We start from the raw sequence: 18305 nt of genomic DNA on the forward strand, positions 1-18305 counted from the left end.
ACATAGAAAGAAGATTTTCGATGTCCAGCAGAAATCTAAACTTTTTATTCATGACTTGAAAATAGTATTGATATTTCTTGTTATAATCAGTCAAGTGCGTTTTTCATAACACGTATGATTTTGTTTTCTACTGAAAGCTCTGCATCAATTAAAACATCTCTTGATATTCTTCTACGTCGCTTAATTCTTTTTTCAATTTCTATTCCCCAACCGGTGTATTTTATTTTTGATATTTCAGAATACTTTTTTACCATACATCCGCTAAAGATTTATTGTGGTCTTCTATTGAATTTTTCTTATCTATGAGCAATGATGTATCCATTTTTTGCACAGTAATAATCAAATTAGTCAAAAATTGTAATCATTTCTTTACCAAATGTCCCTGCGATTTTTTTTCTAATAAATATTATTATTCAGTTTTAGATCCTATTTTTAATTTTACATATAAAAATAAAAAAAGTTACTCTAGTTCTGATATAAAATAATTGGTTATTGTGTATTTAAATTATGCTGAGCTAGCAGAAAAATTACGTTCTTCACGAACTAAATCTCAGCAAACACTCACTTATCAACAGACGATTTATAAACTCTCAAAACCCGCTAACACGACTAAGCTGTCCACGAGGAACCGGAGACTTGTAATGGGTGGATGTTGATTGCGTTAACATCGTTGTTCTGCATTGCGTTTACACTGTTGTTATGCAAAATATTTTTTTTAAATAGTGTAGTTTCGATATTACAGTAATTTAAAATGTTTTATCACATCAAAAAAGTAGAAAACTATAAATGTGCGATAATTTTTTGTGTGAAAAGGAATGCATGTCGGTTGTATCAGGCAACAAATATGGCGCATGCGCACAAAAAAAGCGAGATTTTTCTGACGCTTGTATGGTTCTGGTGATCGTATCGATCGCGCGCGCATCCCCGTTTGTTTGTTTACATTGTAATAATAAAAATAAATCATGTCTCACTCTGTCCAAGTAAGACTAACCGATGGCGAAGAAATCGATGTGGATTCTGGAACAACACCGGTCGTGGGCAATTTTTGCACAGTATTGTCGTGGATTATCTTTATCCTGACGATGCCACTGTCGATATTCATTGCTATTACGGTAATTATCAATTAAAATTCTTTAGTTATACAAAATTACGCATGTACTAAATGTAAAGGAAATAATAGAAACGCACACGCAATGCTTGCACCATTATTCTAATCGGTTTTTAGGAGTGGCGAATAGCCATAATTATAGCTTCATTTAATACACAGCAAATGTTATTCTTTACAACTTTCTGTTGAGTATAAGTAGTAAGATAAGGAATTTGTAATGGTCAAGTTATTTTTATTAGCTAAATTGTGTCACACGCAACGACGAAAAACTTTCGTATACATACTTTGACGTGTGGCAGATATAGACGCAGTGACCTAAATTTTAATTATTGCTTCAATATAAAACCCAAAACATATGTGACTATTCGATAACCATTTTTGCGTTATATCGTTAGAAACTTGATGATAAAACATTTTTCAAAGAAAATAAATTAAATTATCAATATACATATTATAATTTTCAATATTTCCGTTACGCTGCAAAACAAATCGCTTCGTTTACTACCGATAGGGTTGCCAGATTAAAAAATACGGCGAGACAAATCGAAAGGGCTATCAAAAAAATATTTTAAATGTTAAAATAAATAACACTGGCTAAAATAATCGGATAGATTTCGGTTTGTAAAATATTTTTTTCTTAAAATTAAATTTGAACTTGTAATTTTAAGGAAGCAATGTCCTTAATACATGTTTTATCTGATTCATACATTATTCGCTTTTGGTTAAGTTCGTCACTTTTTTATGTTGATGGTACCACTATTCGTCATATTGAACGCGTAGTTTGTGATCAACAGTCAGGCATTAACGTCGCATTTTATCACACTTGGTGACTTCTTTATTTCCAACAAATAATTTGCATTTAAAATACACTGTATGCAGTAAAATGTTTGAAGCTTTTCGTGAAGATGCTCTATCTCATCGAAATGCTTATAAATGATACAAACGTTTTAAGAAGACCAGTGTTAAGAATAGAAATTAAGAAAGGGACCGTGTTTAGTAATTACCAAATTACTACATGTTTGGAAATTTCGTGTTTCTTTGATGTTTATGAATGTGTAATTGTCAGTTGGCGTACCTCCAAGTATCGACTCGCGTACCCTCTGGGGTACGCGTACCCCACCGGAGACTACTGCTGTAGACTACCAAATAGCTCATTCATCACGCATGATTCGTTTTGATTTTCTTTAATAAACCTTCATGCCAAACCTTACCAAAAGCCTGCGTAATGTTAAAAAATGTTGCAGAACAGTATCGATTTTCTTCCAGATTCTTAGATATTTTCTTAACAATTCTGTTCACCTGTTCAATAGTTGAGTGATCCTCCCTGAAGTCAAATTGGTGATTGGGGATGAGATTTTCCTGCTTCAATATTGGTTTCAATCATTGAAGAAAAAGTTTTTTGAAGACTTTTGTTAACATCGGGAGTAGACTAATTGCTCTGTATAACTGGTTTAACGGTATCCTTTCTTGGTTTTGGAATCATTATAATTTCCCCATTCTTCCATTAATCAGGGTAGTATGCTACTCTTAATATGACATTAAATAGAAATGTAACGAATTTCATGCATGTTTGTAGAAAGTCCTTTAATAATTTACCTGTAATTAGGTCATATATTGGTACCGTATTATATAATATATACCTACTATATTAAATTATTCTATATTTTATATAGAGTAATTTGGTATAAATAGCTTTTGTTGATAAAGTGGGTTTCGGAGATCATTATAATATCTATCTGTTCATATTTTGATGCCGAATGTGGTTAGTATAGTCATTATATTTTAATTTCTGACATATTTTCTATTCTCGTTATGACTTGGACAACGTTTTGATCATTTTTATTATTAACTTATGCTGCTTGTATATGCTGTTTATTTCGTGCTGCGTGTGCGTGTGTAGTAGTGAAGTTAATTTGCATGGGCGCTGTAATCTTATATTTAATTATAATTATTTTTTTATAATCTTATATTTAATTGTTCTAAGCCACTTCCGCTTACGCTTTCGGACGCGCTCGCTTTAAAATGAAACGCTCTACGTTAAATTTGCTATTCTGTAAATCGTATCGCTCTGTATAAACGGTTTATAATAATTGTTATGACTTGGACAATGCTTTGATCATTTTTATTATTAACTTCTGCTGCTTGTGCATATGTTGTATTGTAGTAGGTTAACATGGGCGCTGTAATATTTTCTTGAATAGAATTCAATTTTTTTTTCTGAGTGTGGAGAATTTTTTCATTTCCTGTTCTTGATATATAATATTCTTGATTTTGTGCAGCTTGTTGTTAATTAATCACCTTCGCATTTATGGTTGCATAAACCTTTTGTGTGATTTTATCTTTGCTATCTTGTACATAGGGGTATATTTTTTTTCTGTATGGTGGTTCAAGTTAATTTTTAGTTCAATATGTAGTTGATTTTGTATATTCCTTATTTTGTTATTGTTATAGATTTGCGGCAACTCGATGAAAATCGATATTTATCGGTCAGATGACTGACCATGTGTTTAAAGTTATTTGACGGAATGCTGCCGAACAAAAATGATTCCTCTATTTATATAATTATGCTAATTATTAAATACAACATCAAAAAGAGGGATAAACGCCTCGTCTTACAGTCGTTGCTGATCAAAACTCATACGAAGGGCGATGATCTCACAAAGCAATGATATGAAGTATGGCATTATTATCTTTCTGTTTTAGTTCTATAATAAACATTGGTAGTGTTTTCAGATCTCATATTTGATATATTTTTTATTTTATGCTCGTGAGATTTTATCTCTTCTTCTATATATCTTATATATGTTGTGTGGTGAATATTACGTAAACTACTTTAAACGTTTTATCCGTTTTCTGTTGATAAGAGTAGAATTCAGTGTTTTTTTTTGTTTTATTTCATTACAGTGCCGGCCCGAGAACGTTCAGCGCCTCGGTTCTAAAAACCGAAGGTAATTTGGGATTTTTTTCATAAGAGAGCTAAAAAAATCATCACGGAAATTTTTGTTTAACCTTTTCACCGTGGCTGATATTTTTGTGCGCCATTTCAAAATTTGTTATTATGTGGGGGGCACATATTCCTGCCGTATTTTTTTTATATAATGGTTCAATAAATTCAAGTGATTTACAGACTTAAATTATACTAAATAACCATTTTATAAGTCTCAAGGGTTTATGACACCTTTAGATGCCCAATAAGTACTGACAATCTTGCCTTCTTATCGACATTGAAAAATTGTCCAAATACTTCATGCGTCCTATTTAAATGTTTTATTTCGTATTTCTAAATGTTTCATAACAAATAAGTTTATTCCGCGTCCGTACGCCACGAACACCGACGGTATAAAAGTGATCGGAAAACACGCGTTTGGCTTGACATGTCGTAAATAAATAAAACAGGTGGTTTTGGTGTTTCGTGCTGATAATTGAAGAACAATCCACCTGAAAGGTCATAAGCACTTTTTTCAAATATATATACCGCAGGATATTAGGCAACTCTAACTTACCTAACAAGCTAACTAACAATATTTGAGAAAAATATTGAATCGATATATTTTAATTGCTTGTATGAACAATGAAATACATTCCTTTATAAAATATAATTTATTCACAGAGACGTTTTGAGACCTTTGTTATATGTCAATAATGGTTGTTTCGCACGCAATCAATCACAATTTCACGAATATTTTCACACATTAGTATCAAACTGCGATAACTTTATACCAGTGAGCGTCACATATTTCACTTTTTATCCAAAACACACAGACGCTGAAACTAGCACAATGATATGATAGGAGTTGACAGCCAGTTACTGTGATATTACATATATATTATTTTTTAATTTTGTGTGAAGTGGGCCGAAATATTTATTTTTATAGCCGGATGTGACACAGACGAAAAACCTTGAAATGAGCATGTATCGCTTCTCCCTCGCATTAGCAAAAAGAATGCTGATGCACTAATGCAGTACGAAGTTTTAATGTATCAGTTAACAGCAAACTGTTTTTGGATTCGATATACATACTCACAATTTTCATAGTAACTTTTTAAAAATTGAAAATAAACTACCAATCTTCTTCTTCTACATCATTAGAAAGTGATAGTATTGTTGAAACGATACCAAAGAAAACTTACTTAAAAAAATAGTATTTTTACTTCCAACTTAACCGTGATTTTATTTTGAATTTTTATTTTTTAAATGTAATTAATTGTATTTTAAAATATGTATATATGTAAATTTTCTGTAAGTATGTTTGCCTTGTTTTTTTATTTATTATATTAATGTAAATTGTATCACTATATATCAAAAATATTTTATTAATTTTTGAAATGTTTTTAATAGCATTTTTTTTAATAATATATCATACGTGTAAAAATGTTATCGATCTCTGCTAAAACCTCCAAAGTATGCCGAAACGCTGAAGTTTCCCAATAATAACCGTTATTGCAGCGCTGGTAGAAACAAAAACAACACAATCGTATTTTCATGCGACGTATACTACTTTATTCTTGTGACTTGGCTCTAGCACGCGTGAATGTATGTGTGTAAAAATTGGAAGGTGTGACGCTCACTGCCTTATACCAAGGGCTGTATGCGTCTGAAATGATCGATCGTTAATATAATTTAATGTAATCTCTCTAATCTCACAGATATGGTATAAAATTGATACAAATATTTTCACTTTCAATTCTTAACTAACAAGACTATCATATTATTTTTAAATTTACCAACTAGTGGATATAAAAAAATGATAAAGCGTATCTTTAAAATTCAATTTATTTGGTTTTAACCAACTGCTTAATTTTATAATTTTTTTAAAATATATTTTTATTTATTTTGCTAAAGCAAAAATTAAAACAAAATGTTGCACGTACACGTTTATGTAAGTTTTATGCAAATTAAAAATCTTTAAATACTACTAGAATACATATATCATGCTAATTATTTGTGCTTGATTCTACAAAGTTTTAATGTATGTACATATTTCTAATTAATTCTATGTTTTTTACATAATCTACATTATATTACTATGATAGTTGTTTAACTTGTATTAATTTATAACTCAATATATGTTATCAAAAGCCTAATCAATTATTTTACGTTATATAGGTGGTTTATGATTATGAGAGACTTGTTATATTTCGACTTGGCAGATTGTTATCTAAAAAACCAAAAGGAGCTGGTAAGATCTTTAAAATTATACAGTGTTTTACATAACATGGCTAACTTATTATGTAATTACATACAGGAATATATTTTATACTTCCGTGTGTTGATTCTGCCTACAAGATAGATATGAGAACTCATACGTATGATATCCCCCCACAAGAAGTAGGTATTATTATTTTTAAATTTATTATGCAATATTACAAAAACTAATAATAAACATTTTTATTTCTTACTAGGTATTGACTAAAGATAGTGTTACTGTGTCTGTCGACGCCGTTTTATACTACAGTGTGAAAAATGCCATAGTTTCCATCATGAATGTGGCAGACTCCCACCAATCCACGAAACTCTTAGCTCAAACTACTCTAAGGAACATGATGGGCATCAGAACTCTAGCTGAAATTTTGAGCGATCGCGAGTCAATATCTGCAACTATGCAAATTGCACTGGACGAGGCTACTGAACCTTGGGGAATCAAAGTGGAAAGAGTAGAATTGTACGTATCATATAAACAAGAAATTAAATTTCCTATTTGGCTATGTATTCAGTCGACTTATTGTCGTTAATATGTTCAATAAGGACTACTTCTTATTCAACATATCAACGACAATCTGATAAGTGTGATTGATAAAATTGTGAAAACCGAAATCATTTCTTTTCATAAAAAAGCATTTCATAATCAGTGTAGATGAATATTTTTCCTTGCCTATAACAAGATTTTTTTCATCAACTTGAAAAAACAGCAGATTTGTTGCTACTGATCTATACGAAAATCAATTAAATATTCTTCGGTATGATCTGAAGCATATTTATGTATTATGATTTCTAATACTTTGACTTCAATTTATGTAATAATTGATTCATCATGATGTCAATATTTATATTAAATTTATTAAAATAATAAAAATTGCTTCTACACCGATTTAAATATATATATGTTGATTGAATTAAAAATTATACTTTTATTGCTGCAGAAAGGATGTTAAGCTTCCAGTAAGCTTACAAAGAGCAATGGCTGCTGAAGCCGAAGCTATGAGAGAGGCCAAAGCTAAGGTCATCGCCGCAGAAGGAGAACAAAAAGCGGCTGTGGCTCTAAGAGAAGCTTCGGATATAATTGGAAATTCATCCGCAGCGTTACAACTCAGATATTTACAGGTTTGATATATGTATATTCAAAGTATGTAATTTAAATTAACCAAAAGCTTATTATTATTATATTATCCATCAAAAATATAATTTAAATTAATCCTGAATATTTAAGGAATGCTCAAATATAATAAATGTTGCATTTTATAAAATAAAACAGAATGTTATACACAAATCGTCTTATGCGTTATAAAATACAGCGCAATTGAATATTAAATTTTACTAATGATGATCATTGCTTAATTTTAGACACTCAACACTATATCGGCTGAGAAGAATTCCACGATTGTATTTCCAGTGCCGATTGATTTCCTAACTTATTTCTCAAATAAGAAAAATAATGAATAAACAATATGCTTATAACAAATGACCTCAAAAATTACCTCAAATATATTATACCATTTTTTGGTGTGCATAACTTTTATATACTTATATTATTTAAGTTTATATCAATGTTTTATTTTTTAAAAAAAAAGTAAAACACCATAAGTGCCAGAAAACTAGAACCACCTGACTAAACGAACAAGATGTATTTAACTGTCAAAGCAGAATCTCTAGAACATTAGATAAAAAGTTTTGATGTGGAGGTATTAATTGTCTGTAACTTTGATGGTTATTAAAAGATTCTCATTTATATTATACTTATAGACGTTTATTGTTTTTATGTTAATTTAGTCAGTACCTAATTTTTATACCAACTAATCAGGTACTCTATGTCATGTTACGTACTAGCTAAGATTTTTAAGTCGTTTTAATTTTAAACTTCATATGGTCTTCCTTTAATTATGCACTTCTAAAATGAGCCATAAATATGTTTGTAATATTTTTGTATTTACAAATTATGTGAAATATTGTGCTAAATAATATATATGCAGTATAATATTTTATTTTTATAAATATAATTATGTATGTACCAGTTTATTGAATTTACAATAATTAAATATTGCTATTTGCATTTTTTTAAATAAATATATTACATTTTTATTATAAATGTTCTAATTATAGAAGCTTATAAATGTCAGCGTATTGAAAAAATAAATGTTCAGTATAATATTTTATAAAAAACGTATACCTACTTCCATTTGTCTAAATTTTTTGCAAGGTATTACCTGAATTATGGAAAAATGATTTTATATACGAAGATCATTATCTTCAAAAATATATTAGATATTATACATGAATGTGCCTGTATTAAATTTTTCACGCAATATGAATAAAAGTTTTATTAATTAATTTATTGTTTTTTTTGAGGTATAAATCAAGCTAATAAAAAACTATGTAAATTTAATTTAATTTAATAAATCAACTTTCAAAGCAGCAAAAGTAAATAGATGTACCGTATAAAATGTGCAATTAAAACCAAATAAAAATAAAAATTATTGACTAGCGATATTATACGGTACCGAAAAACTTATTTGCACAAACCTAAAATCTAAGCATAATTTAGTCCGCTACACGATCAAGTATTTAATGGTATATGGGAGATCAGAATTGGTAATTATTATATATTTTTAATTTCGATCGATTTTTATAATCTCACGGATAATTACTGCAATATATAATTTAAATAAATTCGAGCTGGGTTATATATAATAACATTTAGTTATTATAAACTGTAATATTTATTTATATTTAATAAAATATATGACATGCCACTATTTTACAGACGGATTTAAGTTTGGTGTCTCACTCCTTAATTATAAGTGCTGATTGTGCTTACCAAGTTGTAATGCCTGTCAGGTTACAACGGAAGGCTTACAACAAATAATTAATTCTAAGTTTTCAATTATTTTCTGCTATTTAACCTTAAACTTACTGATAAAAAAACACGGTACTTAAAATTTAGAAAGCCACGCTCAAATATGCCAGATGAGAAACGTCCTGTGGGGTTTCTTCTTTATAAACTTTCACAGTAAATCATCATAACCACGATAATTACTAGAATGAGCCTGACAATAGTGTAATGTAATATGTATACAAAGACTGTAACTGAACGAACCACCGTAACAGCCCTCGTTATGCTTAGAGAGGAAAAAATTATCACTTGGACATATAGGAACAAGTAAACAATGCGTAGTAATTACCGTCAGAAAACATATTTTCGGGATAGATTCGAAACTGTCTTTTTTTAGATTTTCTTTGGGGTAAACCCGAGAATTTATGGTTTAGAATTGGAGACGTCATTTCAGCGGAGGAGGAGGCATAAATTGGCCAGTTAGTGCTCGTTTTTTTTAATATTTCGTTCTCATTAAGATTTATAATATTTCATTAAATGACATGCATTTTTCTGGTCAAATTCAACCTGCCCCTCCAAAATGTCGTCCCTGTGGTTCATTCTAGATTCCTGTGACAGCTAAAAAAGAAAAATAATGTCATCTCAGATTTTTTTTAAAAATGTGAAACATTTATAATATATTTACTCCAAATATAATAAAAAATATATTGTAAGTAAAATATTAAAATCATTTGTAGGTGTAGGAAATATTTTTAAATCATTAGAAATTCATATGTTTGAAAAAGCCCCTACAAGTAATCATTATTTGCATTTAATTAGACCTGTTGCAGAAAAATGCGTAAATATTAGAATTCATTATTTAACTTAAATCAGCAATAAAGAAGAAAGCAAGCGATATTTACTAAGTAAGCTAATTTATTTTAAATGATATTAGTAATTCAAATTTGATTTGACTTCCATATTTACCTGTCATATTCAAAACATACTTGGATTAGGTCTACTGGACGTAAAATAAGTGCTCCATTTATTCTTCCTTGACGGTGGTGCAAAAATGAATAACAAAATGCAGGCGCTCGTAGAGGATGTTTTTCTAGGACTGGTCTAGCTACATAAAACAAGTAGGTTAAACAATGGGTCTCGAACCTACCTGGATACTGCAATAAAACAATTGAAACCTATTTTTAGGTGCATATTCAGAAAACGAGGATGAGAACTTATTTAAAAAAATATTCGTCTTTGAATTTTCATTTACTTTATTACAATGTTCAAATAATGATTTGACTTTTTCGCGCATAAAATACAAAATCTACCAGAGGTCCGCGTGCCGCGTGTTGGACAACCCTGTGCTAGATGATTATAGCAAAGTTGCTGACAATAGCGCCATCACACATGAAAAGCAATACATTGTTATTAATTTCAAAAAGTATTCGGGATGGATATAAGAAAATAAAACTATAAACGCGCTAGTCTTTTGTGAATGCGTGCCGAGTTATAGCATAAGGAAGTAAATATAACGCATGCGCACAAGAAAAATGAGTTTTTTTACACTCGTCTATTTTTTGTGTTCGGTATCGGTCGCGCGTGCATCTCTGTTTGTTTTTATCTTTTCATTGTAAAATACAAATAAATCATGTCTCACTCCGTCCAAATGAGACTAACCCATGGCGAACAAACCCATATGGATTCAGAAACAACATCGATCACGGGCAATCTTTGCACACTATTATCATGGATTGTTTTCATCGTGACGATGCCAGTGTCGTTATTCTTTGCTTTTACGGTAATTATCAATTAAAATTATTTAATTATCTAAAAACTTGTCTATGCAGGTATCTAAATTGAACACATGTATGTACAGGAAATATATTAAACTTGCGCGCAAGCAACGCTTGCATACATAATTCTAAAAATTTTTGGGAGTGGCGATTGGCCATAATTATAGCTTCATTCAATGCATAGCAAATGTTATTCATTACAACTTTATGTTGATTATAATTAGTAAAATAAGGAATCTGTATTATGTCAGGATATTTTTATCAACAAAATTATATCACACACGACGAAAAACATTTTTTGTAGCTTCGACTTATGCCAAAAATAAACGTGGTGACCTTGGGTTTAATTGCTTCAATATGAAATTAAAAACATGTGTATAACAAATTGAGTACAAATGCACTTAAGTGGTGAACATTTTAAAAAAATTACATAAATCAGTAATTTATTATAATTTTGAATATTTCCGTTGCGCGACATAACAAATGGCATCGTTTACTTCGGAAAAGGTTGCCAGATTAAAAATATGGCGTGACAAATGAAAAGACTACCAAAAGAAAGTTATATTAAATATTAAAATAAATAAATCTATAGATTTCGGTTTGTAAAGGTTTTTTTAAATTAAATTTAAACTTATAGTTATTGTGTCCCTAAGAACCGTATAATCAGATTCTTACATACGAGATGTATATATTAAAAAAATACGTGTTATTCGCTCTCGGTTTAAGCTTATAACTTTTTTCTAATGTTGGTATCACTATCGATCATATTGAACGCGTAGTTTGTGTTGTACTGTTAGGAAATATATTTTATCAAACTTAATGACTTTCTTATTTTTTTTAAATAACTTGCATTAAAAATACAATGTATGTAGTGAAATAGTGCAAATATTGAAAACTTTTCGTGGAGATGCTATATTTAATTAAATAGCTTAAGAATGATACAAAGTTTTGAAAAAAAATGAAAAAAAAAGGACACATTGATTAGTAATTGGAAATCACTATTATGTAGATTTCTAAATAAGTTTGAATGTCGTACAGTCAGTGGCGTAACTAGAGGTTGTGCCGCTCGGAGCGATCCTTAACTCTGCCCCTCCCCCATACAATTATCTAATTCAAAACCTGCAACTTGATGCATGTATTTAATATGTCAAAACTTTCCAGGGCAGACGACAATTTTTGCCCTCCCCCAGCTACACATATTATTTGCATATAAAAAAATGTGCAAAACAGTTTGTCAAGTCAAGTTTGATGAAATATGTTAATGGCTATTATTTGGTACTTCTTAAGAATGCCGGCGCCACGCTCAGAAACCAATGGTCATGGATTCTCTACTCAGTAGAGAATCCATGACCATTGTCTAAAACAAACTGCCAAACGCAGTAGAGTCTACTGTGTTTGGCCTTAACGGCTACGAAAGCGGTTAACGACAGTTTGCTACATAAATACATATTAAAATTTAAACAGATGAGGTGTAAGCGAGTGTTGGCCAGAACAGTGAACACCACGTGAATAACTTTCTGCGAGGAATCCACTTAAAAGCAGGATTATATAAATTGACAAAAAGATTATTTACCTTACATAAATAGTTTAAATCAAGACGTCAAACCTTTATATTTTTCATTTCAGTTTTCGTTACGTTTTAATTAAAAAATATATCAGTTCGGTTTTAGTTTTCGTTTCAGAAATCTACCATGTTCTTTTTTTTCAGTTCAACTTTAAAATTTTTAAAATTTTAAATGTTTTTATTTGTATTAAAAAAAATATTTTCCGCCTTAACTTTATTTCTTCTTTTGTAATAGGCATACTACATGAACTGATACAATAATTCACGAATAATAATAATTAATAATTTATTAAAGGTATAATAAATAGATTTAGAAGTATATATAATATATGATAGTAATATAATTTATTAAAGGAAATATATTAAAACGAAACAAATACGTATAATTAATAAGTACCGTGTTTTTATTGGTATCTTAATATAATACTATTTTGAGCAAGTGCTTTTTAATGAGTTTTAGGGGCTGTGATGATGGCGGGTGGCAATGAGACACAGATTGAGCCGCTGCAGTAGTATATTTATTTGACGGTTAACGGTGTTTACATGGTTAGAATGGGGCGGACGCGCGACGGCACGCGTCCGAACCCTTACAAGCTTGCCGGAAGAGAGAGAGCCGTCACAACACCGCTATTTCTGCGCCGACCAGTTTTGGCCATAACAAATCTATATTGGCCCCCATACGGCTCCGGCCCTAGCAATTTACAATTGCGAACTATAACCAGGGGGAGGTATGGGGGCCTTGGCGCTGCTGTTGATTAAATGCTGGCGGCGCAAAAGTAGCAAAGTCGTGACGTATGGTGTGGCGGCGCGGCCTCCAGTGACGCGCGGCGTGCTTCGCTCCAAGCCGAGTGGAACACGCGTAGACCCGGGCGGCGCGTAGGGCTCCAGGGGGCGCGAGAAGAACGGGCATGTCCGGGAGCACCTTTCGGGGCCCTGTGGTGCGTCGGTGCAGCTACACAGGGCGCGCGCGTGACGGGCCCCGAACATGCGGTTCGAGCTCGGAGTCGCGGGGGCGTAGCCCCACGGGTGCGTGACGGGTCACGCGTGGTCCACTCGAGCCTGGTCTACGGCAGCACTTCGGTGGCTTCTCGCTGGAGGCGCGTGGTGGCGCCGGATGCTTCCTGGGTCACGTGGTCGGCGGCGGCGGCGGCTGACGATGGCGGCTCATGGTCGGAGGCGCAGGCCCATCGTCTTGGTGGTCCGCCAGCTCGAGTCCGGATCCAGGGAAGCTCCGGCGGGGTGGCAGCAAGTGGGTTTGCAGCGGCTCGGCTTTTTGTACTGCAGCGGCGTCTGTGTCTGCCATTTTTCGTCTGACTCCATATGTGTGCTCAGGATCACGTCGGCGTCAACAGTTTAGGGGCTGTGATGATGGCGGGTGGCAATGAGACACAGATTGAGCCGCTGCAGTAGTATATTTATTTGACGGTTAACGGTGTTTACATGGTTAGAATGGGGCGGACGCGCGACGGCACGCGTCCGAACCCTTACAAGCTTGCCGGAAGAGAGAGAGCCGTCACAACACCGCTATTTCTGCGCCGACCAGTTTTGGCCATAACAAATCTATATTGGCCCCCATAGAGTTCTATATATTTTATAAACACATGGGGTGTAAACAAACAAAAATATCTGATGTCCACCTTTTTTTCTCCCACCAGCGTCCCGCATTCCAACTAAACACTTCTGGTCACTTTAGCTAACGCGCGTGTTTGAACATAAGCCGATATTTCTTTTCGGTTCAGTTCCGGTTTTCGTTCTATAAGGAGGCTTATTTATATATGTATTTATTTAGGTTATTATGGCCAAAACTTGGCGGCACTCTGGTTACACTGGCGTAACGGACACTCTTCTCTTGTCGACCCTGGCGGGCAGGCCGATGTGGGCCCGCACCCCATTCACTTGTAATCAACATGTAAATTCATCAAATCGTCAACAAAATACTACTGCGGCGGCTCAATCTGTGTCTAATTGCCACCCGTCACCTTTCGTCGCCAAATTTCCAACAAAAATAAGGTTTTTACGGCTCAAAGCTCTGGTTTAAATGTTCTGACTAAAGCTCGCTCGCTCACACCTAGTCATTTTAAATTTTAAAACGTATTTATGTAGCAAAACGTTGTTGGCCGCTTTCGTAGCCGTTAGAGCCAAAACTCACATTTTTTTAACAAATACGTATTATTTCGGCACGTGCTCGACTCGAACAAACAATGTGGAACATCTGCTGTATCTTTGGCTATTGCCAATTTTAAGAAATTGTCTAAGTTTTAGGGCAGGCCAAAATTATTTTTATCTATTTATTTTATCTCTAGAAGCAGCATTTTAGCCCAGCCGTGTCATAAAATCGATATTTAATAAACTGTTGTTTTTTGTTTTCACAAATTCAACTTAGCTATTCGTGGATATATTTTCTTAGCGCATTCAGCTTAAGAACCACACTATACGGACCGTCCTTCCATCGCGAAAATGCCGCTTCCAAGCAAGTGCCGCCCGGGGCGTTTTTTTTTCAATAACCAATATTTCGTATATGATTCGTGATAACTAAAAATCTTACAAAGCCCGTAAAAAAAAGTATTTGTCACAATAATTTAAAGAAAAAAATAATACTATATAGCGAGAAAATCGTGATTAATCCGTTTACCACAGGTTTTTCATTAACATATACATATATTTATAATTTTGTAACATAATCTACATTATACATCTTTAAAATTTGTTCGACTTGTATTGTTTTAAAACCCAATATATTGTATTTAAAGCTATTAATCTATTATTTTACGTTATATAGGTAGTTCGTAATTATGAGAGACTGGTTGTATTTCGACTTGGCAAATTTTTATCTAGTAAAACAAGAGGAGCTGGTAAGATTTCTTCAATTATGTAGTGTTTTACATAACATGGCTAATCTATTTGTAAATACTTGCAGGAATATATTTCATACTTCCGTGCATCGATGCTATTTACAAAGTCGATATGAGAACTCATACGTACGATATCCCCCCACAAGAAGTATACTATTATTAAAAAACCTGTCATTTATTATTACAAAAAATAATATAACACTATATTTTAACTAGGTATTGACTAAAGATAGTGTAACTGTGTACGTCGATGCTGTTTTATACTATCGAGTGTTTAATGCTGTAATTTCCATCACACAAGTGGCTGACTCCCACAATTCCACAAAACTCTTGGCTCAAACTACTCTAAGGAACATGATGGGCATCAAAACTCTCTCTGAAATTTTGAGCGATCGCGAGACAATCTCTGGAACTATGCAAATTGCACTGGACGAAGCTACTGAACCATGGGGAATCAAAGTAGAAAGAGTAGAATTGTACGTATCATTAAATTAAATAAGATAGAAAGAGTTAAGTAAGCAAAATATTGCAAATCAAATACACGTTCCAAGAAAGAAAACTATTTAACAAATACCTAAAACTGAAGACGTTTCTCTTAACAGATAAATAAAGACGCGCTATTTTAACAGACAAATAATGTCATTATTTATTTACATACATGTGCAGCGCAAAACAGCTTTACGGCAATGAGCACTGTACGGAAAAATATTTACAATAATAACATTAAGCGTTAGGCCACGAGTCCACCAACTGCAGGTGCCTGGATGAGGACAAATCAATACTTTACAACAGGTGGTTAAAAAGATGCATAGCTATGCTTATTGTGGAGTCGTCCCAGCACTCATGTTCTTGACTGCGATAATTCAAACAATACTCGGGAACACAAGCGCTGGTATTTAGGTGGCACATATAAACGAAGTTTTTTCAGAATCTCTTGCTAGTGTATATTCCCTGCCAGCAACTTGAAGAAGTGCTTTCTTAAGTACATTCGTCGATGCAAATCGAGGGAAGCATATTCCTGCATATCTTGAAATAACAACAATAATATTTTTTATTAGTGTGTTCTACCAATGTTTTACAGAAAACGAGACCACATGAGTGATAAGGTATATTCAAAATGATTTTCTAAAGAAGTTTTAAAAATTTAAATAAAGCGTCATAAATCGTGAAAAAGGGTAAAATATTACTTCGTCACCTGATACGTTGTTTGATATAATTCTTCACAGATTGTATATCCTCAATCAAAACAAAACGGTTTTCATCCGAGTCTTTCCATAGTCACAAACTTCTCGTGCCTTCCGGAGGCAGTGACAAAACCCTTTGTTTCTAAGTTCCAGGTTGATGTAGTCTATACTGACTTTGAAATAGCATTTTACGTATTTCGTCTTGAGCTTCTTCTTCGGAAGTAAAGTAATTTCAGTTTCTCAAACTATATTATTTATATATACTAGTCAATTATATCAATTCCGACCTCTCAAGACACAAATAAAATTATGATTGATTTTTCATGCTGTCAATAATTATATTAGTTTAAATATGATTTATATCTATAACAATTTAGTATATATTTTTATTTTAAAATATTGTTAAATTAAAAATTATACATTTAACACTGCAGAAAGGATGTTAAGCTCCCAATAAGCTTACAAAGGGCAATGGCTGCCGAAGCCGAAGCTATGAGAGAGGCGAAAGCTAAGGTTATCGCCGCAGAAGGAGAACAAAAAGCGGCTGTGGCTCTAAGAGATGCTTCGGATATAATTGGAAATTCATCCACAGCATTGCAACTCAGATATTTACAGGTTTGATATATATTCCAAGTACAGAAGGCCCCCCAATGACACGGTAAAATGAGGACGTGCTATTTAGGTGCCTGTTACTTTATATGTGAGCAAGCCAAAAGAAGGATATCTCACCATACGCACCTGATTCGTATGTACATCTTGCAAAAAATTGAGTATTTTATAGTTCCCCAACTACACGCATCCAAATAGCACATTCCTAATTTAGTGTGTTATTGGGTGGTATACTATAGTTAAAATCAACCAAAAGCTTATTACTATTATAATACCCACAAAAAATATAATTTAAATTAATCTAAAATATTTATGAATCGCTCAAACATAATATATGTTGCATTTTATAAAGTAAGGCAGAATGTTACACACAAATCTTACGTGTTACATGATACAACGCAATTAAGTATTCAGTTTTACTAATGATGATCATTGCTCAATTTTAGACACTCAACACTATATCAGCTGAGAAGAATTCCACGATTGTGTTTCCAGTGCCGATTGATTTCCTAACTTATTTCTCAAATAAGAAAAATAATGAATAAACGATGTGCTTATAATAAATTACCTAAAATATATTACTTTGTTTGTATTAGTTTTTATACCATTTTTTGTATGCACAACTTTTATGTATTTATATTGTTCAAGTATATTCTTTTTTTGAAAAAAAAGAAGTGAGTAGATGAATCACCACAAGTGCCAGAAATCCGGAACCACTTGGGGTTTAAACGTTAGGTCAAATACTGCAATATGTATTATCTATACAAAGACAAGATTCATTTAACTGTCAAGGAAGTGTCTCTAGAAGATAGGATGGAAAAGCTGAGATATAGACTTATCAATGAACTGAAACTGATGATTATTAATAGCATCTCATTTTTTTGAAAAGATTATAAAGTATATTTTATTATACTCACTGTTTTTACATATAAATGTATATTGTTTTTATATTGAAGTCAGTAACTAAATTTTAAATATTAACTAAATATGCAATCAATATATTGGTATGTATATGCTAAGATTAAAATATATATTTTTTAGTCTTCCTTTTAATAACAAAAATGTTTTATATTTTTTCTTAAATTATCTACTTCCCAAATAAGTGATATTTTTCTATATACAAATGATATTGATATTGTTATTTTATATACAATATTATGTATGT

At 32.3% G+C, this 18305-nt stretch overlaps 2 protein-coding genes across 4 annotated transcripts; both read left to right on the top strand.

Moving 5' to 3' along the window:
- The first annotated feature begins 824 nt into the window (after positions 1-824).
- On the top strand, positions 825-7842 carry LOC148229950 (band 7 protein AGAP004871-like). 2 transcript variants are annotated; one of them, XM_088196579.1, is made up of 8 exons: positions 852-1112; positions 3560-3783; positions 4013-4056; positions 6216-6288; positions 6355-6437; positions 6512-6771; positions 7250-7430; positions 7671-7842. In XM_088196579.1, exons 5-8 carry the CDS (start codon positions 6402-6404, stop codon positions 7767-7769), a joined length of 576 nt encoding a protein of 191 aa, XP_088052705.1. In that variant the 5' UTR covers positions 852-1112; positions 3560-3783; positions 4013-4056; positions 6216-6288; positions 6355-6401; the 3' UTR covers positions 7770-7842. The 2 variants fall into 2 exon arrangements, with proteins under 2 accessions (XP_088052704.1, XP_088052705.1); XM_088196578.1 differs by lacking the exons at positions 3560-3783; positions 4013-4056 and having other exon boundaries at positions 825-1112.
- Positions 7843-10677: 2835 nt separating this feature from the next.
- Positions 10678-17718, top strand: LOC148229951 (band 7 protein AGAP004871-like). 2 transcript variants are annotated; one of them, XM_088196580.1, is made up of 6 exons: positions 10678-10936; positions 15275-15347; positions 15413-15495; positions 15564-15823; positions 16966-17146; positions 17587-17718. In XM_088196580.1, exons 1-6 carry the CDS (start codon positions 10787-10789, stop codon positions 17683-17685), a joined length of 846 nt encoding a protein of 281 aa, XP_088052706.1. In that variant the 5' UTR covers positions 10678-10786; the 3' UTR covers positions 17686-17718. The 2 variants fall into 2 exon arrangements, 1 of the variants encoding a protein (XP_088052706.1); XR_015811270.1 differs by having other exon boundaries at positions 10700-10936; positions 15564-16453.
- The last annotated feature ends 587 nt before the right edge of the window (positions 17719-18305 follow it).

The sequence above is a fragment of the Plectrocnemia conspersa genome, unplaced genomic scaffold (assembly GCF_051122295.1).
Source record: "Plectrocnemia conspersa isolate PC_06_02 unplaced genomic scaffold, ASM5112229v1 ptg000011l, whole genome shotgun sequence".
Taxonomy (NCBI): domain Eukaryota; kingdom Metazoa; phylum Arthropoda; class Insecta; order Trichoptera; family Polycentropodidae; genus Plectrocnemia; species Plectrocnemia conspersa.

Coding starts and splice junctions, on each gene's coding strand:
- LOC148229950 (XM_088196578.1), top strand. CDS start 963: ATGTCTCACTCTGTCCAAGTAAGACTAACCGATGGCGAAGAAATCGAT. Junction 1,113..6,215: donor CGATATTCATTGCTATTACG/GTAATTATCAAT, acceptor TACGTTATATAG/GTGGTTTATGATTATGAGAG. Junction 7,431..7,670: donor TACAACTCAGATATTTACAG/GTTTGATATATG, acceptor GCTTAATTTTAG/ACACTCAACACTATATCGGC.
- LOC148229951 (XM_088196580.1), top strand. CDS start 10,787: ATGTCTCACTCCGTCCAAATGAGACTAACCCATGGCGAACAAACCCAT. Junction 15,348..15,412: donor TAGTAAAACAAGAGGAGCTG/GTAAGATTTCTT, acceptor AAATACTTGCAG/GAATATATTTCATACTTCCG. Junction 15,824..16,965: donor AAAGTAGAAAGAGTAGAATT/GTACGTATCATT, acceptor TTAACACTGCAG/AAAGGATGTTAAGCTCCCAA.